The 27,977-nt window shown below is 41.9% G+C and overlaps 1 protein-coding gene across 1 annotated transcript in view; it reads right to left on the minus strand.

Annotated features, from left to right (window-relative positions):
* Window positions 1-4,081: 4,081 nt before the first annotated feature.
* LOC123946499 (selenide, water dikinase 1-like) overlaps window positions 4,082-27,977 on the minus strand; it is a 48,191-nt gene continuing 24,295 nt past the window's right edge. Inside the window, exons 2-4 of the mRNA XM_046011864.1 lie at window positions 21,972-22,071; window positions 13,517-13,729; window positions 4,082-4,599 (exon numbers count right to left, since the gene is read on the minus strand). Coding sequence (XP_045867820.1) covers window positions 4,385-4,599; window positions 13,517-13,729; window positions 21,972-22,071 — 528 coding nt within the window. The 3' untranslated portion in view covers window positions 4,082-4,384. The remainder of the gene's footprint in view (window positions 4,600-13,516; window positions 13,730-21,971; window positions 22,072-27,977) is intronic.

Below are 27,977 nucleotides of genomic sequence, written 5' to 3' on the forward strand. Positions count from 1 at the left end.
TTTCAATTGTTCATGTGTTGACTTTTTATGAGAAAAGGTACAACTTCCCGTTGAAAATAAAATTATATTATCTGGGCCACCAATACCTCATCTAGAGAAAAACGCTCATCTGAGCATGTGAAATGAGCAGCTCAGGGACATAGGTAGAGAGAAATCCAGATCTTTCTATGTACACACACACTTGCACACACATGACAGTTAGTTATCTGAAGCATCATTATTTGTGCTTGCTTTATTACTTCTGAAAATAAAATACAGTAGTACTAGGAGTATAGTATAGCTATTCTGTCTCTCTTTATGCAGAACTGTAAAACTTAGAATTCAGATTTAACTCTTTTAAAGGCAACGCTAAATTCAGATCGAAACTGCTGGCTCATTTATCTAAAATCAGAATTTAAACACTCACATTTATTCATCATAAGGCATGCTGAGCTTGGGAGACTACAGAGTACTAGTTCAAAAAATATTGCCCAAAAAGTACATATTGCTTACACAGTATTTTAGAGTCTCTTCCTGGAAAGAATTACTGGACAGTCCGTGTTTCCACACAGCCTGTGCTAATAACAAGCTAAGCTTGGATATTCTTGGGAAGTCACTCCTGTGGCCCCAAGGATAATTGAGCTCACCAGGGTCCCGCCTTTTCAGACTGTATGTAAAAAATTTCGGTACACGTCCTCATATCAAGGAGATCATATGATAGTTGTCTTTCTCCGATTGACTTATTTCACTAAGCATGATACCCTCTAGTTCCATCCACATCGTCGTAAATGGCAAGATTTCATTTCTTTTGATGGCTGCATAGTATGGGATTGGGAGGGAGACAAACCATAAATGACTCTTAATCTCACAAAACAAACTGGGGGTTGCTGGGGAGAGGTGGGATTGGGAGAGGGGGAGGGGGTTATGGACATTGGGGAGGGTATGTGCTATTGTGAGTGCTGTGAAGTGTGTAAACCTGGTGACTCACAGACCTGTACCCCTGGGAATAAAAATACATTATATGTTTATTAAAAAAAAAAAGGATTAATACTCAACTTTTGTAGCAACATGGATGGGACTGGAAGTGATTATGCTGAGTAAATAAGTCAAGCAGAGAGAGTCAAGTATCATATGGTTTCACTTATTTGTGGAGCATAACAAATGACATGGAGGACATTGGGAGATGGAGAGGAGAAGGAAGTTGAGGGAAATTGGAAGGGGAGGTAAACCATAAGAGACTATGGACTCTGAAAAAAAACCTGAGGGTTTTGAAGGGGCAGGGGTGGGAGGTTGGTGGAACCAGGTGGTGGGTAATAGGGAGGGCACATATTACATGGAGCACTGGGTGTGGGGCAAAAGCAATGAATACTGTTATGTTGAAAAAAAATTAATTAAAATTAAAAAAAAAAGAAGGGCCATCTGTACCCCAATGTTTATAGCATCAATGGCCATGGTCACCAAACTGTGGAAAGAACCAAGATGCTCTTCAGTGGACGAATGGATTAGGAAGATGTGGTCCATATACACTATGGAGTATTATGCCTCCATCAGAAAGGATGAATACCCAACTTTTGTAGCAACATGGATGGGACTGAAAGTGATTATGCTGAGTGAAATAAGTCAAGCAGAGAGAATCAATTATCATATGGTTTCACTTATTTGTGGAGCATAACAAATAACATGGAGGACATGGGGAGATGGAGAGGAGAAGGGAGTTGAGGGAAATTGGAAGGGGAGATGACCATGAGAGACTATGGACTCTGAAAAACAACCTGAGGGTTTTGAAGGGGCAGGGGGTGGGAGGTTGGGGGAACCAGGTGGTGGGTATTGGGGAGGGTACGTGTTGCATGGAGCACTGGGTGTGGTGCAAAAACAATGAATACTGTTATGCAGAAAGGAAATAAAATAAAAAAAAAATAAAAATTCAGTACATTTTAACAAGCTGTATTTTTGGATGCAGCTACATCATAGGATTTAAAGAAAATAAATCACTATACCGAGATCATTGTGAAGTTTGAAAGTACTACCAGGAAGCCAAATAATTGTCTATTAACTACTCACCAAATTTTAAGATACCTTACACAGATTTTGCTAGAAGTCAAAGATGCAACACTTGATTCAAGAAACTTTCAAAATAACGTGGGGTTTTTTTGTCTGTGTGTTTTGTTGGGCCCAGATGTCAATCCCCAGCGTATTCAAAATGGGAAAGAACAATTCCAGGACAAGTGCACTATGAGAGCAACTCCACTGTCCTCCCTCCTTGGCCTCTCCTGGCCCTTGGTACCTAACTTTGGCACGCTTGGCCACATTGGGGGGTGTGTCCAGGTCGGATTCCCTAGACCACCCAAGCTCGGACTCTGCACGTCTGTGGCGTGACTGGAGAATGTGCCTGTGACAAGCAGCCCCAGCTGATGCTAAGGCAGGTGATCTGGAATGCTCTCTGGGAAACCCCACTTTAGAGACCCATTCTTCCCCCTCGGGATCACACGAATTACCCAGACCACCAGGTACCCAGCATTTTCTAAATACAAATCTTCGGGTGCATAATCTGCTTAGCTCCCTTCCTCTCAGCAGGCTTGCCACTGAGGAAATCAGCATTCAAGACATGATCAACATTAAAAAGAATTCAGAGTTAGTCATCGCTAGTGAAATTTAAAAAAAAAAAAAAAAAGCCCAACAGTCTGTTCACCTTACTCAGAGGTTTCCAACACATTTTATTTTTGTCGACCACTGGTCTTTAGCTTTTGAGGACCAACATCTGTATAAATCCCTAGAAAACGTCCAACGAATGTCCGTTCCGAAGCAGCCTTTTGGGTCCGGCACACCGTACTCAGGGCTTGAGTTCCAGCTACACTTGCCAAAAGGCTGCCCTCTGGCTCCTGACGGAGGGCACATCCAAAGGGAAACCTCTTCGGGGGCGTCCTCTCCACAGGGGTGGCTTCCTTTGGCAAGAAGATCTGTCGTCACGGCTTTGGTGCCCGGGCGCAGGAGGCATCAGAGACTCGCAGGGCCGGTGGCTGCTTCCCTCAGGCAGACACTCGAGGAGTCAGCGCGCTGCTTACTGACCACGATCCCTCCTTATGGTTTAGTGGGTTAAAATAGAAGGAAGCCTCTGTTTTTAAGTAACACAGATAAACACCTTTTTAGATCGTCTATTTGTTCTAGCACTACAAAATTTAATTCAAGAAAATATAGGTCCCATGAAAGACTTAAAAGTTTTATAAAACTAAAATCTAGTTTTCCCCAATAAATTGTGCTTTTAGCCAAAACCCTCCCAACACTTCTCAAATGATACTAAAGGGGGCATCTGATTATACAAGAACAATAAAAAAAATTAAATATTTATTTGAATAACAAGTTTCAGTTCGAGCTGCGACGTTGGCAATGCAGATTTTTAACACAGATCACAAAAAGCATGCACAAAAACGTACTGGCACCAAGGACAAATAATGCTAAGAATTCGGCTAAAGAACTGCTGAGTTCAGGAAAACAAAACGCCTGAAATCACTATACAAAGTAAAAAATGTAGTAACCACTACCATCCACAGAACAGTCTTTATTATTGATTATATTTCAAAATTATTTGTGTAGTTAATTATAGACTGAATTGTAAATGAGTATTATACATAAACCCCCTTCCGGAAGGCTGATTCCTTGTTGCACTAGTGAACATCTAATTACATTGCAGTAAGGATCCTTGCTTGCTGTCCATAAAGAAAAGTGAATAGTATTACTGTAAATATTAGGAAGGCTACAAAAAAAGAAACTAGCTTTCTTTTTTTGTCTTCAAAGTGCTTTCCATGCAGAGTTAAGCACTTGCCTTGCTGAACTGAACACACTACTGGGGAAATGTCCTGGGTCCAAAGAGACACTCTCGAATGAGGAGACTGGGCTTTACAAAGCAAGGACTAGAAGGAACCATGCAACCCTCTCACTCATGGGATACCACTGTGTCACTTACCAATTCCATCTTTCCAGAATACCATCCAAGACACTTACAAAAACCAGACTGAGAATGATAAATACGCACAAAAGGGAAAGACACCAACTGCTATCTGAGACCATGACGGGCATGTCTGTGCTACGGGAAAACACATTTAAAAAGAGCCTATGCGGCAAGAGATAAGTGTCTAAAGATTCAAAATGAATCAACAGTATTGGATAACAATATAATTCTCAACTCAGAAGCTGCCTCAAGATTAGGTGCATCTTCAGTTAATGTAACAGGAAAAAAAGGCGATGGATTTTATTTTATTAATTGCATCCACTCACAAATCGACCTAAGGTCACCAGATGTGTAGACACAATGAGATTTTTTTGTGGCCGTTTATAGTCTTTAATTGAAATGATGAAAAAGGAAATAGATCTATTTAAAAACAAAACCAAAGAGCTACTTGGGTTGAGATTAAGAGGTGGCCCCCGGGGTGGGGTTCACGTTCTGAGTGGCCACCTGCGGTGCGACTTCGATGATCCGGGGCTTGTCTATGATTCTGGCCGTGCGGTTGCCCTTCTCCACGATCCCAATAATCCATGCTTGGTGGCCTTCCCCGTATTTGGGAGGCTTGATCTCTGCGCAGAACCGGGCGGCTTGCTCTCGCGGTAAACAGATGAGGAGGCCTCCTGGCAAAGGGAAAAAGAGAGAAAAAGGATCATCGTCTACTGGGATGCCCTGTTGGCGGTTTCTCGGCCCCTGGCTTTCCAGGGCACGTCCACCCCCACCGCCGGCTGGCCACCAACCCGTGTCTGCCTCTAAGTGAGCCGCCCTTTTCAGTCAACGGACTTTCCGCTGATGACACGGTAGAGCAATGTGCGGCTTCCTGGTGAACTGCTTACTCTATTAGAGGAACACACGCAGTGAACCTTAAGCTCTGAAAATGACCTCGTGAATCCCTGAACATCGTGCACGAGTGAGGGGTGTCAGGGCTCAGTAACACACGTGGTAACTACTTTCTTCTTCCCACACTGAAAGTACTTGACACCGAAAGAGAACTTCTCTGACTTGATTTTCTACGTGGATTCCTCCTTTTATAAAAAAGACTTTCTCTATATATATTTGTTTAACTTAAAAGTTAAGACCACGAAGGGGTGCATGTCTCAAAGTACCAAAGGTCCTGTCACTGGCTCTGTCACCTCCAAAAGAGAAAAAGCATAAAATATGTTACAAAAGACTTCACCGCAATGTCGCTAGCTAGGACAGAAAATTTATGTATTCGTAAACAGAAATAATACAATCAGGAAAAAATATAGATCCATACATATCAAAAAGTAGAAACTTCTCATTTTTGTTTAAATCTTTTTCATTTAATTTTTTTTTTGTGTTCCAAGATTCACAGTTTATGCACCACACCCAGTGCTCCATGCAATATGTGCCCTCCTTAATACCCACCACCAGGCTCACACATCCGCCACCCCCTCCCCTCCAAAAGCCTCAGTTTGTTTTTCAGAGTCCACAGTCTCTCATGCTTTGTCTCCCCCTCCGATTTCCCCCAACTCACTTCTCCTCTCCAACTCCCAATGTCCTCTGTGTTATTCCTTATGCTCCACAAGTAAGTGAAACCATATGATAATTGACTGTCTCTGCTTGACTTATATCATGTCAAGTGCTTTTTAAAGAGATTCAATCAATTATACTCTCCAAAAATAACTTATGAGCATCTACTATATACCAGACATGTCTAAATACAGTTAAATTAGAGACAATCCCTACCCTTATGAAATTCACATTATTATTCCATAAATAGTTACCATTTTAATAAATGCTATAACAGTAACAATAGCCAAAAAACCCACACTAGCTTGATTTATGGAACGTTGTCTATGTTTTTTTTTCCCATTTTATTTATTTTTTTCAACATAACAGTATTCATTGTTTTTGCACAACACCCAGTGCTCCATGCAAAACGTGCCCTCCCTATTACTCACCACCTGTTCCCCCAACCTCCCACCCCTGACCCTTCAAAACCCTCAGGTTGTTTTTCAGAGTCCATAGTCTCTTATGGTTCGCCTCCCCTCCCCAATGTCCATAGCCCCCTCCCCCTCTCCCAATCCCACCTCCCCCCAGCAACCCCCAGTTTGTTTTGTGAGATTAAGAGTCACTTATGGTTTGTCTACCTCCCAATCCCATCTTGTTTCATTTATTCTTCTCCTATCCCCCTAACCCCCCATGTTGCTTCTCCATGTCCTCATATCAGGGAGATCATATGATAGTTGTCTTTCTCCAATTGACTTATTTCACTAAGCATGATACGCTCTACTTCCATCCACGTCGTCGCAAATGGCAAGATTTCATTTCTTTTGATGGCTGCATAGTATTCCATTGTGTATATATACCACATCTTCTTTATCCATTCATCTGTGGATGGACATCTAGGTTCTTTCCATAGTTTGGCTATTGTAGACATTGCTGCTATAAACATTCGGGTACACGTGCCCCTTCGGATCACTATGTTTGTATCTTTAGGGTAAATACCCAGTAGTGCAATTGCTGGGTCATAGGGTAGTTCTATTTTCAACATTTTGAGGAACCTCCATGCTGTTTTCCAGAGTGGTTGCACCAGCTTGCATTCCCACCAACAATGGAGGAGGGTTCCCCTTTCTCCGCATCCTCGCCAGCATCTGTCATTTCCTGACTTGTTAATTTTAGCCATCCTGACTGGTGTGAGGTGATATCTCATTGTGGTTTTGATTTGTATTTCCCTGATGCCGAGTGACGTGGAGCACTTTTTCATGTGTCTGTTGGCCATCTGGATGTCTTCTTTGCAGAAATGTCTGTTCATGTCCTCTGCCCATTTCTTGATTGGATTGTTTGTTCTTTGGGTGTTGAGTTTGCTAAGTTCCTTATAGATTTTGGATACTAGCCCTTTATCTGATATGTCGTTTGCAAATATCTTCTCCCATTCTGTCAGTTGTCTTTTGGTTTTGTTAACTGTTTCCTTGGCTGTGCAAAAGCTTTTGATCTTGATGAAATCCCAATAGTTCATTTTTGCCCTTGCTTCCCTTGCCTTTGCCATTGTTCCTAGGAAGATGTTGCTACGGCTGAGGTCGAAGAGGTTGCTGCCTGCATTCTCCTCAAGGATTTTGATGGATTCCTTTCTCACATTTAGGTCCTTCATCCATTTGGAGTCTATTTTCGTGTGTGGTGTAAGGAAGTGGTCCAATTTCATTTTTCTGCATGTGGCTGTCCAATTTTCCCAGCACCATTTATTGAAGAGGCTGTCTTTTTTCCATTGGACATTCTTTCCTGCTTTGTCGAAGATTAGTTGACCATAGAGTTGAGGGTCCATTTCTGGGCTCTCTATTCTGTTCCACTGATCTATGTGTCTGTTTTTGTGCCAGTACCATGTTGTCTTGATGATGACAGCTTTGTAATAGAGCTTGAAGTCCGGAATTGTGATGCCACCAACTTTGGCTTTCTTTTTCAATATTCCTTTGGCTATTCGAGGTCTTTTCTGGTTCCATATAAATTTTAGGATTATTTGTTCCATTTCTTTGAAAAAAATGGATGGTATTTTGATAGGGATTGCATTAAATGTGTAGATTGCTTTAGGTAGCATGGACATTTTACAATATTTATTCTTCCAATCCAGGAGCATGGAACATTTTTCCATTTCTTTGTGTCTTCCTCAATTTCTTTCATGAGTACTTTATAATTTTCTGTATATAGATTCTTAGCCTCTTTGGTTAGGTTTATTCCTAGGTATCTTATAGTTTTGGTTGCAATTGTAAATGGGATGGACTCCTTAATTTCTCTTTCTTCTGTCTTGTTGTTGGTGTACAGAAATGCAACTGATTTCTGTGCATTGATTTTATATCCTGACACTTTACTGAATGCCTGTACAAGTTCTAGCAGTTTTGGAGTGGAGTCCTTTGGGTTTATCACATATAGTATCAGATCATCTGTGAAGAGTGATAGTTTGACTTCTTCTTTGCCAATTTGGATGCCTTTAATTTCTTTTTGTTGTCTGATTGCTGAGGCTAGGTCTTCTAGTACTGTGTTGAATAGCAGTGGTGATAATGGACATCCCTGCCGTGTTCCTGACCTTAACAGAAAAGCTTTCAGTTTTTCTCCATTGAGAATGATATTTGCAGTGGGTTTTTCATAGATGGCTTTGATAATATTGAGGTATGTGCCCTCTATTCCTACACTTTGAAGAGTTTTGATCAGGAAGGGATGCTGTACTTTGTCAAATGCTTTTTCAGCATCTATTGAGAGTATCATATGGTTCTTGTTCTTTCTTTTATTAATGTGTTCTATCACATTGATTGATTTGTGGATGTTGAACCAACCCTGCAGCCCTGGAATAAATCCCACGTGGACGTGGTGAATAATCCTTTTAATGTACTGTTGAATCCTATTGGCTAGTATTTTGGTGAGAATTTTTGCGTCTGTGTTCATCAAGGATATTGGTCTGTAGTTCTCTTTTTTGGTGGGATCCTTGTATGGTTTTGGGATCAAGGTGATGCTAGCCTCATAGAATGAGTTTGGAAGTTTTCCTTCCGTTTCTATTTTTTGGAACAGTTTCAGGAGAATAGGAATGAGTTCTTCTTTAAATGTTTGGTAGAATTCCCCTGGGAAGCCGTCTGGCCCTGGGCTTTTGTTTGTTTGGAGATTTTTGATGACTGTTTCAATCTCCTTACTGGTTATGGGCCTGTTCAGGTTTTCTATTTCTTCCTGGTTCAGTTGTGGTACTTTATATGTCTCTAGGAATGCATCCATTTCTTCCAGATTGTCCAATTTGTTGGCATAGAGTTGCTCATAGTATGTTCTTATAATTGTCTGTATTTCTTTGGTGTTAGTTGTGATCTCTCCTCTTTCATTCATGATTTTATTGATTTGGGTCCTTTCTCTTTTCTTTTTGATGAGTCTGGCCAGGGGTTTATCAATCTTATTGATTCTTTCAAAGAACCAGCTCCTAGTTTCATTGATTTGTTCTATTGTTTTTTTGGTTTCTATTTCATTGATTTCTGCTCTGATCTTTATGATTTCTCTTCTCCTGCTGGGTTTAGGGTTTCTTTCTTGTTCTTTCTCCAGCTCCTTTACGTGTAGGGTTAGGTTGTGTACTTGAGACCTTTCTTGTTTCTTGAGAAAGGCTTGTACTGCTATATATTTTCCTCTCAGGACTGCCTTTGCTGTGTCCCACAGATTTTGAACTGTTGTGTTTTCATTATCATTTGTTTCCATGAATTTTTTCAATTCTTCTTTAATTTCCTGGTTAACCCATTCATTCTTTAGAAGGATGCTGTTTAGTCTCCATGTATTTGGGTTCTTTCCAGCTTTCCTCTTGTGATTGAGTTCTAGCTTCAGAGCATTGTGGTCTGAAAATATGCAGGGAATAATCCTAATCTTTTGATACCGGTTGAGACCTGATTTGTGACCCAGGATGTGATCTATTCTGGAGAAGGTTCCATGTGCACTAGAGAAGAATGTGTATTCAGTTGCTTTGGGATGAAATGTTCTGAATATATCTGTGATGTCCATCTGGTCCAGTGTGTCATTGAAGGCCTTTATTTCCTTGTTAATCTTTGGCTTGGATGATCTGTCCATTTCAGTGAGGGGAGTGTTAAAGTCCCCTACTATTATTGTATTATTATTGATGTGTTTCTTTGATTTTGTTATTAATTGGTTGATATAATTGGCTGCTCCCACGTTAGGGGCATAGATATTTAAAATTGTTAGATCTTCTTGTTGGACAGACCCTTTGAGTAGGATATAGTGTCCTTCCTCATCTCTTATTATAGTCTTTGGCTTGAAATCTAATTGATCTGATATAAGGATTGCCACCCCAGCTTTCTTCTGATGCCCGTTAGCATGGTAAATTGTTTTCCACCCCCTCACTTTAAATCTGGAGGTGTCTTCGTGTCTAAAATGAGTTTCTTGTAGGCAACATACTGATGGGTTTTGTTTTTTTATCCATTCTGATCCCCTGTGTCTTTTGATTGGGGCATTTAGCCCATTAACATTCAGGGTAACTATTGAGAGATATGAATTTAGTGCCATTATTAGCCTGTAAGGTGACTGTTACTGTATATTGTCTCTGTACCTTTCTGATCTACTACTTTTAGGCTCTCTCTTTGCTTAGAGGACCCCTTTCAATATTTCCTGTAGAGCTGGCTTGGTGTTTGCAAATTCTTTCAGTTTTTGTTTGTCCTGGAAGCTTTTGATCTCTCCTTCTATTTTCAATGATAGCCTAGCTGGATAGAGTATTCTTGGCTGCATGTTTTTCTCGTTGAGTGCTCTGAATATATCATGCCAGCTCTTTCTGGCCTGCCAGGTCTCTGTGGATAAGTCTGCCGCCAATCTAATATTTTTACCATTGTATGTTACAGACTTCTTTTCTCGGGCTGCTTTCAGGGTTTTCTCTTTGTCACTAAGACTTGTAAATTTTACTATTAGGTGACGGGGTGTGGACCTATTCTTCTTGACTTTGAGGGGGTTCTCTGCATCTCCTGGATTTTGATGCTTGTTCCCTTTGCCATATTAGGGAAATTCTCTCCAATGATTCTCTCCAATAGACCTTCTGCTCCCCTCTCTGTTTCTTCTTCTTCTGGAATCCCAATTATTCTAATGTTGTTTTGTCTTATGGTGTCACTTATCTCTCGAATTCTCCCCTCATGGTCCAGTAGCTGTTTGTCGCTCTTTTGTTCGGCTTCTTTATTCTCTGTCATTTGGTCTTCTATATCACTAATTCTTTCTTCTGCCTCATTGATCCTAGCAGTGAGAGCCTCCATTTTTTATTGCACCTCATTAATAGCTTTTTTTATTTCAACTTGGTTAGATTTTAGTTCTTTAATTTCTCCAGAAAGGGCTTTAATATCTCCAGAGAGGGTTTCTCTAATATCTTCCATGCCTTTTTCGAGCCTGGCTAGAATGTTCAGAATCATCATTCTGAACTCTTGATCTGACATATTACCAATGTCTGTGTTGATTAGGTCCCTAGCCTTCGGTACTGCCTCTTGTTCTTTTGTTTGTGGTGATTTTTTCCGCCTTGTCATTTTGTCCAGATAAGAGGATATGAAGGATCAAATAAAATACTAAAAGGGTGGCAAAGACCCCAGAAAAATGTGCTGTAACCAATGAGAAGAGACTCCAAATTGTGGGGGGGAGAAAGGGATGAAAAGAGGTTCAGAAAAAAAAAAAGAAAAAAATTTAAAAAATAAAACAAATAAAGAAAAAATATAAAAAAGAAAGAAAAATATATATATATTTAGATAAACTAGTCAAAAAACGTTAAAAAAGATCTTCTTTATCCATTCATCTGTTGATGGACATCTAGGTTCTTTCCATAGTTTGGCTATTGTAGACATTGCTGCTATAAACATTCGGGTACACGTGCCCCTTCGGATCACTACGTCTGTATCTTAAGGGTAAAAGTTTTAAAAAATTTAGCAGAAGAAGAAAAAAAGGAAAAAAAATTGAAAAAAGAAAAAAGAAAAAAAAATTGAAGTAGCCACAAGACTAAAGAATCATGGGGAGAAAGCCATGAGTTCCGTGCTTTGCTTTCTCCTCCTCTGTAATTGAGCTGCTTTCTTAGGAATTGAACCTACTTTCCTTGATAGATGAACTTCGTCCTGCCTGGATATTTTGTTGATCTTCTGGGGGAGGGGCCTGTTGTAGTGACTCTCAAGTGTTTTGCCCGAGGCTGGATTGCACCGCCCTTACCGGAGGCTGGACTAAGTAATCGGCTCGGGTTCGCTTTTGGGAGCTTCTGTTCCCTGAACGCTTTCCGTAGAGTTCCGGAGGACGGGAATGAAAATGGCGGCCTCCCAGTCTCCGGCCCGGAGGAGCCATGAGCCTGGGGCCCCACTCCTCAGTGCGCCCCCAGAGGACAGCACCCAATCACTCCCGTATCCCCAGCCTCCAGCCGCGCTCCGAGCTCACCCAGCCCATGACCAGTTCAAGGTAACCCTGAGCTGAGAGTTCAGTCCTGGGCTCTGTCTCTGCAGCTGGCTTCTCCGTTCTAATACCTGCGAGCTCTGCGACACTCCGACACCCCCGATCCTTCTGTGACCCTGTGGGACCTGCGGCCACGCTGACCCCGCGTGGGCTTCACCCTGGGTTAGCCTCTGGAGCAATGTCCCTCAGTGGAACAGACTTTTAAAAGTCCTGATTTTGTGCTCCATTCCTCCGCCGCTTGCTGGGAGCCGGCCCCTCCCCCCGCAGTCTATCTTCCCGTCGTTTTAGATTCACTTCTCCGCCAGTCCTACCTTTCAGAAAGTGGTTGATTTTCTGTTTCTAAAGTTGCTGTTCTTCTTCTGTTCGATCTCCCATTGGATTTGTAGGTGTTTGCAATGTTTAGATAAGCTATCGAGCTGATCTCCTGCTACCTGATGTAGTTTCAGCCTGCTACTCCTCCGCCATCTTGACTCCTCCCCCCGAAACTTCTCATTTTTGAGTAAAGGAAACAAATGGAATTTGATGGTACTATTTGTTTGTTCATTCAACACTTACTCCAGGCCCACCAGGTGGCGGGCACTGTTCTAGCCCTATGCGGAACCAACCGTTCCCACTGCCCACCTGGAACTTTCTTACTAGAAACTGGATTTTAGTTTGTTGTTGTTTTAAGGACAGGAAACTGCAAGCTCCTGGACAGAGGCCATTGGAAGCCTGTAGGCGAAGCACAGGCCTGTCTAGCTGGTGGGTGGGCAGAGCTCTGTGGTCTCGCCTCTGGCTGTACCCCCAGAAGCCCACTGGGGTGCTGGTAGAATTCCTGCACACCAGGCCCACCCCAGACTGCCACAGTCAGGTTTCCTGGTGGTCAGGTCTCGGTACTGGTATTTTTAAATCCCCAGATGATTTCACTGCTTTGTTAGGGTAGGGAAACTACAAAGTTTGAAAGAAAAGAGAAATATGAAAAATTGAAAAGAGTGGGAGGACATCCAGAGCAAAATACAAGAGTCCAGGTAAAGGGCACTCTGGAGACATCAGATACTATCTCATTCTTTTTTTTTTTTTTAAAGATTTTATTTATTAATTTGACAGACAGAGATCACAAGTAGTCAGAGAGGCAGACGGGGGAGGGGGAAGCAGGCTCCCTGCTGAGCAGAAAGCCCAGTGTGGGGCTTGACCCCAGGACCCTGGGATCATGACCTGAGCCGAAGGCAGAGGCTTTAACCCACTGAGCCACCCGGGCGCACCTATACTATCTCATTCTTAAAACAGCAATTTTGGACATTTTCTTCAAGGAAAAAAAATAGCATGGTCAATGTAACCTATAGGGAATCACAGTTCATTCAAATGCTAAGTTTCCCAGGAAAGCCGAGGAAGGACTCATTTTCCCATATTCTCCCTCCCTCCTGTCCTGTCACCAAAAAAAGCCACAGAATTTCATGCCACCGGCTCACACACAGACGGGCAGGAGTCAGGTGACCTCAGCCCCCAGGGCCGCTGAGGACATTCATGTGAAGGCCTAGGTTATCTGCCAGCACTGACCTCACACACAGTGGGGTCGTGCTCATGTACTCGGCTTCCTCCTTGTCAGGGGACTTTCCACTAGCCTCGCTAGTTTAATCCTCAGATCTGGGCCCAGGATCCTTGTACCTGATGTCTCCGGGCAAGTCCCGTGCATGAGGCCAAACATGTTTCCACAGGCCTTGCTCACAGCAGCCATCTTGGCCAGGACAGGAAGGTTGTGGATCACGAAGGACACCTCGTTCCTCTGCTGCTTGGCCAGGTTCTGCGCATGACACAAAATTCCAAAGCCTGTGATATCAGTGGCAGCGTGGGCATTGAACGTGTGCATGAGCCCTGCAGCTAAGAGAAAAGAGAGGAGCCATTTATGATCTGCTGACATAAATGAAGATGGACAAAAAAGCCACCTTTCCTCAACTCAAAATTGTACACACTTTGATCTCAAAATTGCAAATTTGTCAGGGAGGTGGCATATTGGAATAATGAAAATGTAAATTCTAAAACAAAACAAAAAAAAAGACCAGAGTGAAATTTTGAATGCGGATTTTTTTTAAGATTTTACTTATTTGAGATAAAGCAAGAGAAAGAGAGAGAGCATGAGCCATGGGGAGAGGCAGAAGGAAAAGCACGCTCTCCTGAGGAGAGGGCCTGACATGGGGCTCAATCCCAGGACCCTGAGAACACGACCTGAGCTGGAGGCAGATGCTTAACTGACTGAGCCACCCAGGTGCACTGAAAGCTTGTTTCATATTCTACAAGAACCATTTAGAACTATTAGCAGCTTCAATCAACAGTAATTTTCCAGTAAACTTAAAAAAAAAATCTGTCCGGAAGAATCAGATCTAAGCCATTCTAAAATCAAAGAACAAGACTTTGTAAGACAGACATAATTCAAAGCACTCTTAAAAGTGACTTGCCTAGAAGGTTAATTTTCTAATTAAAAAAATAGTTCTCTAGTTTTAGGTTTAAAGAAAATTGAGCAGGATTACCGGAGGTTCCCATATAGTCCTGCCTTCTCCCATTATTCTTATTATTTTTTTAAGATTTTATTTATTTATTTGACAGATAGAAAGATCAGAGTAGGCAGAGAGGCAGGAGGAGAGAGAGGAAGAAGCAAGCTCCCCGCTGAGCAGAGAGCCCTATGTGGGGTTCAATCCCAAGACCCTGAGATCATGACCTGGGCCAAAGGCAGACGCTTAACCCACTGAGCCACCCGGGTGCCCCCTCTTTTCCCATTATTAACATCTACACCTGTTACAAGGGATCCAAGCCATTACATTAATAATGATGCATTATTAAGTGAAGTTCATAGTTTACATAAACACCCACTTTTGATGCTGTACAATCTCTGGGTGCTGATGAGTGTATGATGTGGACCCATGATTACAGTATCATATACACTAATTTCACTACCCTAGGAATCCTGTGCTCATCCCACCCCTCTCCCCAACTCCTGGCAACCACTAATCTTCCAACTGTCTCCACAGTAGTGCCTTTTCCAAAATATCAGAACTGGAATCAGAATATTTTCTCTTTTCAGATTGGCTTTTTTCACTCAGAAAGATGCTTTTAAGTTTCCTCCACGTCTTTTATGGCTTGATAGCTCATTTCTTTTTAGAACTGAATAATATTCCATTGTCTGGACGGACCTGTTTACTTACCCATTCACCTGCTGAAGGACTTCTTGGTTGCTTCCAAGTCTTGGCAAATATGAATAAAGCTAGGACAAACATCCGTGTGCAGGTTTCCGGGTGGAGAGGTTTCAGTTCAGTTTGGTAAATACCAAGGAGCATGACTGCTGGATCGTATTAGTGTTTACTGTATTATTATGTGTGGTATAAGGACTTTCTACCAGTCTGTGGCTGGTCTCCTTTCTTAGTGTCTTTCACGGAGAAGTTTTTTATAAAGTCCAATTTGTCAATTTTTTCTTTAATGGATCATGCTTTCAGTGCTGTATCTAAAAAAGTCACCACTAAACCTAAGGTCACCTACATCTTCTCCGAGGTTACCTTCTAGAAATTTAAGAGTTTGGGCCTATGATCCATTTTGAGTTAGTTTTTATTAGAAGTGTAAGGTCGCTGACTTGGATTTCTGCCTGTGAATGGCCAGTTGTTCTGAGCCATTTGTTGAAAGGATGATCCTTTCTCCACTGAACTACATTTCCTCTGTCAAAGATCAAAGTACAATTCATGTGGGTCCATCTCTGTACTGTGTATTCTGTTCCACCGATACATCTACTATTCTCAGACCAATATCACACTGTAGCTTACAGTGTCTTGAAACTGCTCTTTGGTATCTGTCCTCCAAATGCTCAACACTGTGTTGGCTGTTCTGAGTCTTTCCCCTCTGTATATAAACTCAGAATCAGGGGTGCCTGGGTGGCTCAGTGGGTTAAGCATCTGCCTTCAGGTCAAGTCATGATCCCAGGGTCCTGGGATCAAGGTTCGCATTGGGCTCCTTGTTCAGCAGGGAGCCTGCTTCTCCCTCTGCCCCTCCTCCCATTCTTTCTCTCAATCTCTCTCTCTCAAATAAATAAGTTCTTAAAAAAACAAACAAAGAACCCCTCAGAATCAGTAATAACTGGCTAGGATTCTGAATGCGACTACACTGAATCCATACACCAAGTTGGGAAGAAGTGACATCTTGACAATATTGAGGCTTTCTATCCCTGCGCCTAGAATACTTCTCCATTATTTACATCCTCTGACTTCTGCCATCAGTTTTGCAGTTTTCCTCATATGGAGCGTGCACATACTGGTTAGATTCATACTCAAGTATTTCACTTTGGGGGGAGTAACTGAAAGTCTAATTTTTTGAAAATTAAGTATCTCTTTCTCATGAAATGAAATACATCCTACATTTAAAGGAATACCCCGGAGGGAATGTGGTTTTTTGGTAAATATTCTCTTTGTAGTCCAACATTCTCAACCACAGAGGTGGAGAGAAGACTTGACATTTTCTGGTCCATCGTGGTAGTTACGCAAGCAGACATCCCATTCTATTAATGCATTTGCCCCACGGCAGTGGGGGAAGAAGCCAAGACCTGCACTTCAGAAGCTCTTCCTGGTGTCATCTTGGGTGAGCTTAAAGGCCCAGAGGATACAAAAGGACATGCTGAATCCTAGTCAGTAACAGGGATTCCATTTTTAGGTATCATCACCACCTTGTCCCTGCAAAGGAAACTACTGCTGCTAACATTTCCTATGGAAATTTTAACGAAACACAGAAGCCGAGAAGAATAGTACATTCTAACAAACTCCTGTGTGCCACACAAAACCCAGCTTCATCGACTACCACCTTTCTACTAGGGTTCCCTCTCTTCTGGACTACTTGTTTGGGGATGTCAGAAAGGAGGATGGATCACTTTATTTTATTTATTTATTTGACACAGAGAGAGAGATCACAAGTAAGCAGAGAGGCAGGCAGAGAGAACGGGGGAGAAAGCAGGCTCCCCGCTGAGCAGAGAGCCCAATGTGGGGTTCGATCCCAGGACCCTGATATAACCTGAGCCGAAGGCAGAGGTTTAACTCACTGAGCCACTCAGGCACCCAAGGGGTGGCTCACTTTAAAGCAAACCCTAGTCCTACTACTTCACCTGTAAATATTTTGATATGTAGCTCTTAAGGAGTTACATATCAAATATGTCTTAACCACAATACCACTGTTATTCCAATGCAATTAATATTGTATGTAACAGATCTCTCTTAAACCTCTGAATTTTTAAGCTTCCCCTTTTCTCCCCGATGCCCTGTTTGTTATGGAAATGGAGTCAGTAGAATTTCCTGCATTCTGGATTTGGCTGTCCTCTCTGATGAGATAGATTCAAGTTCTTTTTTCTGGCAAGAGTACTTCATTGGTGGGGATAAGGAGCACTTGTCACCTCTACCCGAACCCTTCGCCTAACGGTTTTAGCAGCTGTTAATGCTTGTTGAGATTCCTTAAATCAAAGTGGGCAGCAAAAGTGGCAAGTGTGTGATTCAATCACTCTTCCTGCATTTATGAGAAGTGACTATTCTAAAGAGTTTAAAAAACAATTATTTGGACTTCCTGAAGTACAGCCCATACAAGAAAGGTGAAATGTGTGATTGATTCCTTTATTTTCAGGATGCATTGGTGTTCTAGCAACTTCCAAAGGTGGCGGCCCAAAATGTTAATTATTGTTATGGTTTCACTGATGTTTAGGTATGTGCTTCAGCTGGCTTCAGTCACTCTTCTTGCTGATGTCCACATGGCCCCTCTCCCCGCTGGATTGGTGGAAGCCTCCTCAAGTTCCGGTGCAGTGACATGACCCTGTTAGTTGACACCTCCGTTACTTTCAGGCACAGGAGGTCCCAGCCTTATCTTCTGTACTTCCTTTCCCAGAGCTGGAATCAACCGTTTCCCCCAGGAGTGCTGGCACTTTTTCGTGGGAAATGTTAATTTTCAGATTAGAATCTGGGCTCTAGAAGTTCATTACTACAGGCTTATTATCGCTTCTAGGCTTAGAGATAAACATATTTGGGGGGGGGGGATAGTCCTGAGTTCATACTGATAATTCCAAAGTAAAGATTATAGTCTTTAACTTAACTTCTTCAGTCTTCTTTTTTTTCTTCAAATCTTTTCTTCTAAACTGTATTAACTTACTTGCTTTTGGGAGTGCCTGAGTGGCTCAGTCAGTTGAGCATCTGCCTTTGACTCAGGTAATGATCCTGGGGTCCTAGGATCAAACCCTGTTGGGCTCCCTCCTCAGTGGGGAGTTTGCTTCTCCCTCTCCCTCTGCCCCTCTCACCTGCTGATGGCTCTCTCTCTCTCAAAACAAATCAATATTCTCACAAACGCAAGCCCGGTGAATACAATGAGATTTCTTTGTGGGTTTTTGTCCCAAGGATACACATTGAAAATAGCAGGCTCAAAGTGACTTGAAATAATTCTTCCCCCAGTGGTTTTGCCACTAATTTAATATGTTAGGCAGCTTTAAAAAAAAACTGGTTTAGAATAGTAAGCAATGCTATTTTTTACATAATTTTCAACCATAGAAAACATTCATTTTGAAAGCAAACTACAGAGAGTTCTACCTCTGCTTACATGGAACTATTTTTTTTAAATATTTCATTTATTTATTTAACAGAGAGAGAGACAGAGACAGAGAGAAATATCACAAGTAGGCAGAGAGGCAGGCAGATAGAGGGGGAAGCAAGCTCCCTGCTGAGCAGAGAGCCTGATGTGGGGCTGGATCCCAGGACCCTGAGATCATGACCTGAGCTGAAGGCAGAGGTTTAACTCACTGAGCCACCCAGGTGCCCCTACATGGCTATTTTTATTCATGATTCGTTTTCCCATTGTTCCTTTGTGAAAGTATAAAATACATATCATTCACATAAGAATGCACAAAATGTAGCAGACCATATATGTTCTTCTGTCCCTTTCTTGTTTGATTGTATCTTAGAGCATCCAGGAATAAAGAGCCTGCTTTCCTTTCATGGCTGTATAGTATTCCACAGTGAACACACAGACTAGACAACTTAACACAACCAAACACTCTGTAACCTACTGGTGGACATGTAGATTGTTCCCCTTTTTTGCAATTATAATCAGTGCTTCAATGCATAGTCTTATAGACATGCCATTTCATATTTTGGCCACTGCAGCTTTGAGGCAGTTATAGAAGTAGGACTGCTAAGGTCAAAATAAATGTACACATAATTTGCTACATATGATCAAATACTCCCCCATAAGCTTCTGCCATATTGTCACTACCAGCTGTGCACAAAAAGTAAGGACAGGGAATCTTAAATGCTCAAATACAAGGAAACTGAAAATTACTGCAAATAAAAATTAATCCATTACAAATCCCTTACTGTTAAACGACTTACCTTAAAGAATCAGAAAAGGGAAAAAGACTCCTTGTACAGTTTAAATGGCACAGGAATAGAAAGGAAAAGCCTTGGTGGTACGTGAAGAGAGCATCAGGGGACAAAGAATTAATGAATTACGATTTCACTTTGGAATAGGGCCAAAGAAATATTCCTGGAATGCAGAAAACAAACTATGGAAAAATCTGATGCCCCAAAAAACTATTCAGGAGTGGGCAAAAGGTAAATTATGGTGTACCTCTTTGGTAGACCATCCAGGCATTAAAAACTGTGTCCTAGGGTTATATAATGTGAAAAAAAAGAACTCAAAAAGCAGACTCGAATACAAATAAAATGTATGATAACCACTAGCTGAGAACATGAAAAATAAAGCAATGATACAGAAAGCCCCTATCAACCAGAGGAAAAAAAAAACCCTGGAAGGAAACACAAATATACAGTAAGAGAAGGTGTTTTGGATGGTGAGACTATGGAAAAAGTTTCTTCTCTCCTTTTCTCATTTCAAGAGCTTCTATAATCTGCCTGTCATATTATTACAGTAAAATATATATATACAATAAGTAGGAAGAAAAAACACATTACAGACATTTTCTGAATGCAGCGGATCACTGGATGCCATCGTGTGTAGGCCCCCCGGAAACAGTGAGCACTGGCCACAAAAGCCACAGCACCGCTGACCTCTTACACATAGTATCCCCAGAAGCCCTCGCCTAGAGTGTTCTCAGCAGGAACGAATGGCCACCAGCAACAGACCATATAAGTCAGTCATGAAGTGGAAAAGTATACAGTGGAGAAAATGAATTAAACACAAGTACACACACCAGGAGTAATGCTCAGGAACAAAACAGCAAGAAAAACACACAGGTAGGATTCAAATAAGCAAAAATTTAAAAACTAATTGCTTAAAGATACAAGTCTCTGCGATGAAGACTTTACAGTGCAGAGAATGAACATGAAATTCAGAGCAGTAGCTGCTCCCGCCCCGCCCCGCCCCGCCCCACCCCGGCAGCAGTCCCGGAGCTGAGTGTCGGGGGGTACCTCTGGGCTTCCAAGGCCAGACTCTGTTTCTCATACCAGATGGTGCTGCACTGCTGATCCTGAAGGCCTGCACAGATTTTATAAAGTTCTTTTGTATCAACTTGGGATCTCATAAAAAAATTTAACTTAAGAGGGGAAAGGCAAATACTGGGAAAAAAAATGTTCTCACATTTTTAAGTACCTTTAAAATCAGAGTGTCAGTCATCAAGATCTTTTCAGATCTGCTGATCAACCCTAACATTTCTTCTTCTTTTAAATAACCGAAGACTCCACGGTTAAGTATTATATACATTTCATTCAAAATCATTTGGAGAAAGGCGAAGAATAGAGGGAATAAGGCAGAGAAAATCCATTCAAATGCATTTCTTTTTTTTTTTTTTAAGAGAGGCAGGATCTCAAGCAGGCTCCACACCCAGCAAGGAGCCTAACTCAGGGCTCGATCCATGACCCTGAGAGACTGTGATGTAAGCTGAAATCAACAGTCGGACTCTTAACCCTCCGAATCACCCAGGCGCCTCACATTCAAATCCATTTCTGGTTGGCGGCTTAGCGAACCCAGAAAAACTAAACAAAGAGTGTTTTTGTTTTTTGTTTTTAAAGTAGGCTCCATGCCCTGCATGGAGCTCAGTGCAGGGCTTGAATTCACGACCCTGAGATCAAGACCTGAGCTGAGATTGAGAGCCTGATGCTCAACCAACTGAGCCACCCAGGTGCCCCCAAAAGTGACCTTTTTAAGGAAAAGATTTCTGAACTTCATTTTTCAAGTTACAAAATAAAATGTCACCCAACCCACATCCTTAAATACAACATGGCAATAATGATGAGAAAGAAAACTGGTATTTTCAGAAAAAAAAATCATAATAATTTCCATCACTGAGCTTATCAACATTGATGAAATGTGGTACTACAGAAAGAGCTGTGTTTATAGTTATACAGTTTTGGGTCTGAGAACAGGATCTGCCCGTATTAATGCATTTCCTCTCAGGCAAAGGGGAGAAACAAGGTCGCGTTCTCATGATAATGAAAAAAAGGTCTGTGAAGTATCATAAAGAAAGCTAGCACATGGTATACAAAGTGAACTCATCCGGTCCATATTTAACGAAGACCTACAGTGAGAATGAGTCCCTCGTTCTTCGAAGCACTGGGGCCACCACAGTGAACAAAACCAGTGGAAATCCCTGCCCTCTGGAAGCTGACATTCTACATGCTGGTTCGCTTCCAAATCATTTGCACAGATGCTTTTCTAGAAACACTTCCTCTGGCATGTCAGAGGTCAGGACTTCAAAGACCCAGGAGAAGAGCTTCCTTCTTAATTACACAATATGCCTGATATTTTCTACATCCATATGAAAGTCAAAAAAGGGGGGAGGGAGTATAAGATGCTTGAACTATATCAAGTAATTCCCTTGGCAAGCCTTGCTGCTTTCTAGAAGATGAATTGTGGTTCTTGAACTTTCCTGTTTCATCTTAATCTGCTTCTGAAACTTAGTGTAGTACCAAAGCATTCACTCACTTACCGTGCATAAAGAATATGGAATAGCCTCAATCTCTTACTTAACTGTTCAGAGATGACAGATAATAATACTTGAATGCATTGTAAGTGGTAGTTTAAAATCCCGGGTCCCCACTAAAGCACTGTGGGTCCCTGAGCAAGTTAGCGCTCCATAACCAGACGAGCACTCCCACCCCAATACCTGTTCTGTTAAGCCTCGCCATGTTCATCATCGCCTCCTGGTACGCCAACTTGACGTCTTCTTGGGTGACCACTAGTTTGATCTTATTCCATTTTTCAGGCTAGTAACAGGAACAGAGGTTAGGAGGAAAAGGGGGGAAAATGTGATTAATCTTCTAACCACTGGAAGAAAAAGAGTATTTGTGGGGTTATCTTCTGGGGGTTTTGTTTACCTAATTTTGTACATAAAGTTAAGTTTCCAACTTTCGCTTCCTGTGACCAGTGTTTTAGGTGCCCCATTGGATGCTGAATCATGCAATCTTTTCTGTTTTCTATCCCCGCTTCTGTGGTCCAGTCGTGCAGTTTCCTGGTAGGTAAAGGAAAGGGATTCTCCATCTTTCTGCTTCTGAGAAAAGGGGCTCCTGGACCTGGCATGGGTGAATCTGTGAGTCCTTACCGCCCTCGCCTGGTAGAAAGTGGGCACTGCAAATGTAAATTAAATTCAGGCCAAACCAGATTATTTAAAGGTCAAGGCATTTACCCACACAGGCCAGGAAAATTATTGACTTCCCTGACCACTGGGAAAGACAGTGAGATGAGACTACCTACACCTGTAGTTTTAATGCCCCCCCCCCACCAAATTCCTCGTTTTACAAGTGTGTATATCCCTACCGCTCTACTGTGAGCTGGTTTAAGTGGATGGTTTTTAAGAGAGATGAAGGAAATCAAATGCTTTCAATTGTTGTCTGCCTCTTTTAAATTAAAGGACGATGGGTTTAAAATGTCTCATTGAAGATCCCATGGGGGAATTAGAACAGTAATTTCTCTGTAGGTAATTTGATGAATGTTCCCAGTTTTAAAAACAGTGATTTGGATTATGTGGAAATTCCTTAAGTTCACATCTTTAATCATTGTGCTATTAAGATAAAAATATCTGAGAACATTTGAAATGGAAACACTAATGAAACCAACATTATTACAAGAATGATCATTTCTTTCTCTTTCAGCATTAGGTATTTATTCTTATTAAAGTTGGAATTTTGAAGATCACTTCAAAATCACCTTTTCCCATCCTCTTCAAGCAACGTGCTACGTTTCCCCAAGCACCGAAAGTTTCCTTGAAGACAAATATTGAAACACAATGGTTTTCAAAACCATCTGAGGAATACTTCTCCCCAGATGTGTAAGAAGTTAAAGAAGATGATTTTTAAAGAATAGACTATTTGAGGAGTTAAAAAAATTAGGAAAACCAAAGAAACTTGAATTAAATTGTTTAAGAGTTGTACACACTTATGACCAATTTTTAAAGATTTTATTTTTAAGTAATCTCTCTACCCAGCTCAGGCCAAAGCTCACATCCTGAGACCAAGCATTTCATGCCCCACCAACTGAGCCAGCCAGGTGCCCCCAAACTCTTTCATTATATGAAGGAGAAATTGCAATCAATCCCAGATTCCAATATGCCATTCTTCCCTGAGAAGAAGAGATGATCGTATTCCAGTAATTCAGGACCAAGGTTTAAAGTTGGTCAGATTCATTCATGCATCAAACAGAAGCCAGCATCTTGGCCATTACCTGCAGCTCTCCCCATCCTGGACTGTCTCACCTATGGGGCCAGTTCAGCGCTCCCAGCGAAGGCCAGCCCTCCCCTTGGGCAGTGACACATATCTCCTGTCTTGACTATTCTAGAATCTTGTTCAAGTGATTCTCCTTTTCTTTTCCACCCTGTTGGATCCCCTCTTCCACCATTAGCATAGAAACCTGCTGTCAGCTTCCCATCTCGTCGAGGCTCTCTGCCTTCAAGATGCCATTTCCTCCATCTCTCACTCACACGTTTCTGCATTCTTTCTGCAGCAAAGCTTGAAAAAATTGTGTACATTCCCTGTCTCCAGTTTCTCTCCTCTCCTTTTCTTTGGAAGCCCATCCATCTTCCATTCTGCCCAAAGGTCGATTCTCATTTTGGAGCTTATTAGACCCCATGCATCACAGGACTCAGCAAAACACACACACAACTTCCCTCCCTGTTCCTTCTCAGCCTCCTTCACTGGGTCTCCCTCACGCGCAGGCTCCTTTGACAATTCTTTTCTATACACACCGCTTTCCCAGTAATCTCCATCTTGTGACTTTAATTTCCTTCTGTAACCTGATGATCCCCAAAGTTATATCTTTGGCCTGAACTCTCCAGAGGATTCCAGACCCTGCTTCCACATCGTCTAGCTGACATCTCAAAACAGAATTCCCGAACTTCTCCCCTCAACAGTCATGCTTACCCACACACAAAAAAAGTATGTTTATGTCCTAACCCCCAAAAAGTGTGAAAGTGACCTTCTTTGGAAAAAGTGTCTTTGTGGGTATGATTAAGGATCTCAAGATGAGATCATCCTGGATTATTTGGGTGAGCCCTCAAACCCAAGGAAAAAAATCTCTCCAGGTGACGACATCTGACCATCCCCACAGCCTTTCTGCTGAGCACCACTGATCTCTCCTATTTTGTGATGAAACAGAGCGGGAGGAAAGAAACAAAAAAATTGGAGGAAAGGAAGAAACACACACACACACACACACACACACACACACACACACACCCAAGCAAAACCTCCACTCATTTCCATTCCTTTGGACCCGAATTACAATTTTAGAATCTGTCCCATAAAGATCATGATCTTCTCACATGAAAAAAAATTAAGAAAAACAGGATAAATCTAATTCTAGGAGCACAAGTATAATTTAGCTATGTGTTGTAGCTATAAGACAAGCTTTCTACAAATCATTTCCACACAAAGAGACACAAGTGTATTTTCTCCGAGCCTGTTTCCAGTATCAGCCATAATTAAAACTAGTCTGAGGGACTGACAGGGTGTGCGCTGCCCAGATTTGTGATCTTTCAGCATGAACTCGAACCTCAAAGATACATACATATCAATCCAGCAGAAGATGAAAGGATAAAATTACCACTTACAGAATTGTTCTGGTTGAGAAATGTCAAGAGGCCTGGGGTAATTACCTAGCATGAAGTGAAGAAATATCAACCCACAAAACTTTGCACACTCCTTGAGCACCTCACTTGTGCAGGCCTGTCTGCAAAAAAGAGGAAAAGAGTGGACAGCCACCCTTCCTGTGAGCAGAGCGCTCTCGCCCTACCTGGGGAGAAAGACAGTAAGACTCTGGCAAGGGCAGGCATGCTGCAGGTGGAACTTCTCCCCAGGGCGTGTATGCAGCCACAGGAGAGGGAGACAGGCACCAGGATACTCTGCTGGGGGAAGCAGGGTTAACAGTCCTGATGCCAAATTGCCCAAAAATGAAGAGACCTGTCAGTTCTGCTGGAACATTCAGCCTTCTATGGCCCCTTGTGTATATTCCAGCTCAGCATTTATAATTTTCATATATGAACACATGTTCGGGGGCATCTGGGTGGCTCAGTCAGTTAAGCATCTGCCTTCAGCTCAGGTCCTGATCCTGTGGTCCCATTGGGGAGTCAGCTTCTCCCTCTGCCTCTTCCCCTCCACCCACTTATATTTTCTCTCACTCACTCTCAAATGAATAAATAAAACTTTAAAATATATATTTAAAAAAACATATGTATATATATATATATATTTAAGGTCTGATGTTTTGTGATAAGTGTAGTACATATGCATTGTAGAAAAATGGAAACTAGAGAAAGAATTTTTCAAAACTAAAATTCACTCATGATCCTGCTCTCTGGGAGAAAACTTGTGTTAAAATCCCTTGTATTGGAGGAGTCAAGATGGCGAAGAAGTAGCAGGCTGAGACTACATCTGGTAGCAGGAGATCAGCTCGATAGCTTATCTAAACATTGCAAACACATACAAATCCAACGGGAGATTGAAGAGAAGAAGAACAGCCATTCTAGAAACAGAAAATCAACCACTTTCTGAAAGGTAGGACTGGTGGAGAAGTGAATCTAAAACGATGGGAAGATAGACCACGGGGGAAGGGGCTGGCTCCCGGCAAGTGGCGGAGCAATGGAGCACAAAATCAGGACTTTTAAAAGTCTGTTCCACTGAGGGACATTTCTCCAGAGGCTAAACCGAAGTGAAGCCCATGCGAGGTCAACGTGGCCCCACGTCCTGCAGGGTCACAGAAGGTTCGGGGGTGTCAGAGTGTCGCAGAGCTCACAGGTATTAGAATGGAGAAGCTGGCTACAGAGACAGAGCCGAGGACTGAACTCACAGCTCGGAGTTACCTTGAACTGATTGCAGGCTGGGTGAGCTGGGAGCATGGCTGGAGGCTGGGGATATGGGAGTGATTGGGTGCTGTCCTCTGGGGGCGCACTGAGGAGTGGGGCCCCAGGCTCTCGGCTACTCTGGGCTGGGGACTGGGAGGCCAACATTTTCATTCCTGTCCTCCAGAACTCTACGGAAAGCATTCAGGGAACAAAAGCTCTGAAAAGCGAACACAAGCAGATTACTTAGTCTGACCCCCGGTAAGGGAGGTGCAGTTCCGCCTCAGGCAAAGACACTTGAGAGTCACTACAACAGGCCCCTCCCCCAGAAGATCAACAAAATATCCAGCCAGGATGAAGTTCATTTATCAAGGAAAGCAGGTTCAATACCTAGGACAGCAGCGGAATTCCAGAGGAGGAGAAAGCAAAGCACGGAACTCATGGCTTTCTCCCCATGATTCTTTAGTCTTGCAGTTAATTCAATTTTTTTTTGTTTCTGTTCTTCTTTCTTTTTTCTTCTTCTACTAAATTTTTTATGACTTTTACCCTTTTCTTTTTTAGCGTTTTTTAACTAGTTTATCTAAAATACATACTTTTTCTTTCTTTTTTATATTTTTTCTTTATTTGTTTTATTTTTTAATTTTTTTTTCTTTTTTTTTTTCTGAACCTCTTGTTATCCCCTTTCTCCACCCCACAATTTGGGGTCTCTTCTGATTTGGTTACAGCGCATTTTTCTGGGGTCTTTGCCACCCTTTTAGTATTTTATTTGATCCTTCATATCCTCTTATCTGGATAAAATGACAAGGCAGAAAATATCACCACAAACAAAAGAACAAGAGACAGTACCGAAGGCTAGGGACCTAATCAACACAGACATTGGTAATATGTCAGATCTAGAGTTCAGAATGACGATTCTGAAGGTTCTAGCCGGGCTCAAAAAAGTCATGTAAGATTGTAGAGAAACGCTCTCTGGAGATATAAAAGCCCTTTCTGGAGAAATTAAAGAACTAAAATCTAACCAAGTTGAAATCAAAAAGCTCTTAATGAGGTGCAATAAAAAATGGAGGCTCTCACTGCTAGGATCAATGAGGCAGAAGAAAGAATTAGGGATATAGAAGACCAAATGACAGAGAATAAAGAAGCCAAGCAAAAGAGGGACAAATGGCTACTGGACCACGAGGGGAGAATTCGAGAGATAAGTGACACCATAAGACGAAACAACATTAGAATAACTGGGATTCCAGAAGAAGAAGAAAGAGAGAGGGGAGCAGAAAGTCTATTGGAGAGAATTATTGGAGAGAATTTTCCTAATATGGCAAAGGGAACAAGCATCAAAATCCAGGAGGGGCAGAGAACTCCCCTCAAAATCAACAAGAATAGGTCCACACCCCGTCACCTAATAGTAAAATTTACAAGTCTCAGTGACAAAGAGAAAATCCTGAAAGCAGCCTGAGAAAAGAGGTCTGTAACATAATGATAAAAATATTAGATTGGCAGCAGATTTATCCACAGAGACCTGGCAGGCCAGAAAGAGCTGCCATGATATACTCAGAGCACTAAATGAGAAAAACATGCAGCCAAGAATACTATATCCAGCTAAGCTATCATTGAAAATAGAAGGAGAGATAAAAAGCTTCCAGGACAAAAAAAAACTGAAAGAATTTGCAAACACCAAACCAGCTCTATAGGAAATATTGACGGGGTTCTCTAAACAAAGAGAGAGCCTAAAAGTAGTAGATCAGAAAGATACAGAGACAATATACAATAACAGTCACCTTACAGGCAATATAATGGCACTAAATTAATATCTCTCAATCATTACCCTGAATGTTAATGGGCTAA

The sequence above is a fragment of the Meles meles genome, chromosome 7 (genome assembly GCF_922984935.1).
Source record: "Meles meles chromosome 7, mMelMel3.1 paternal haplotype, whole genome shotgun sequence".
Taxonomy (NCBI): Eukaryota; Metazoa; Chordata; class Mammalia; order Carnivora; family Mustelidae; genus Meles; species Meles meles.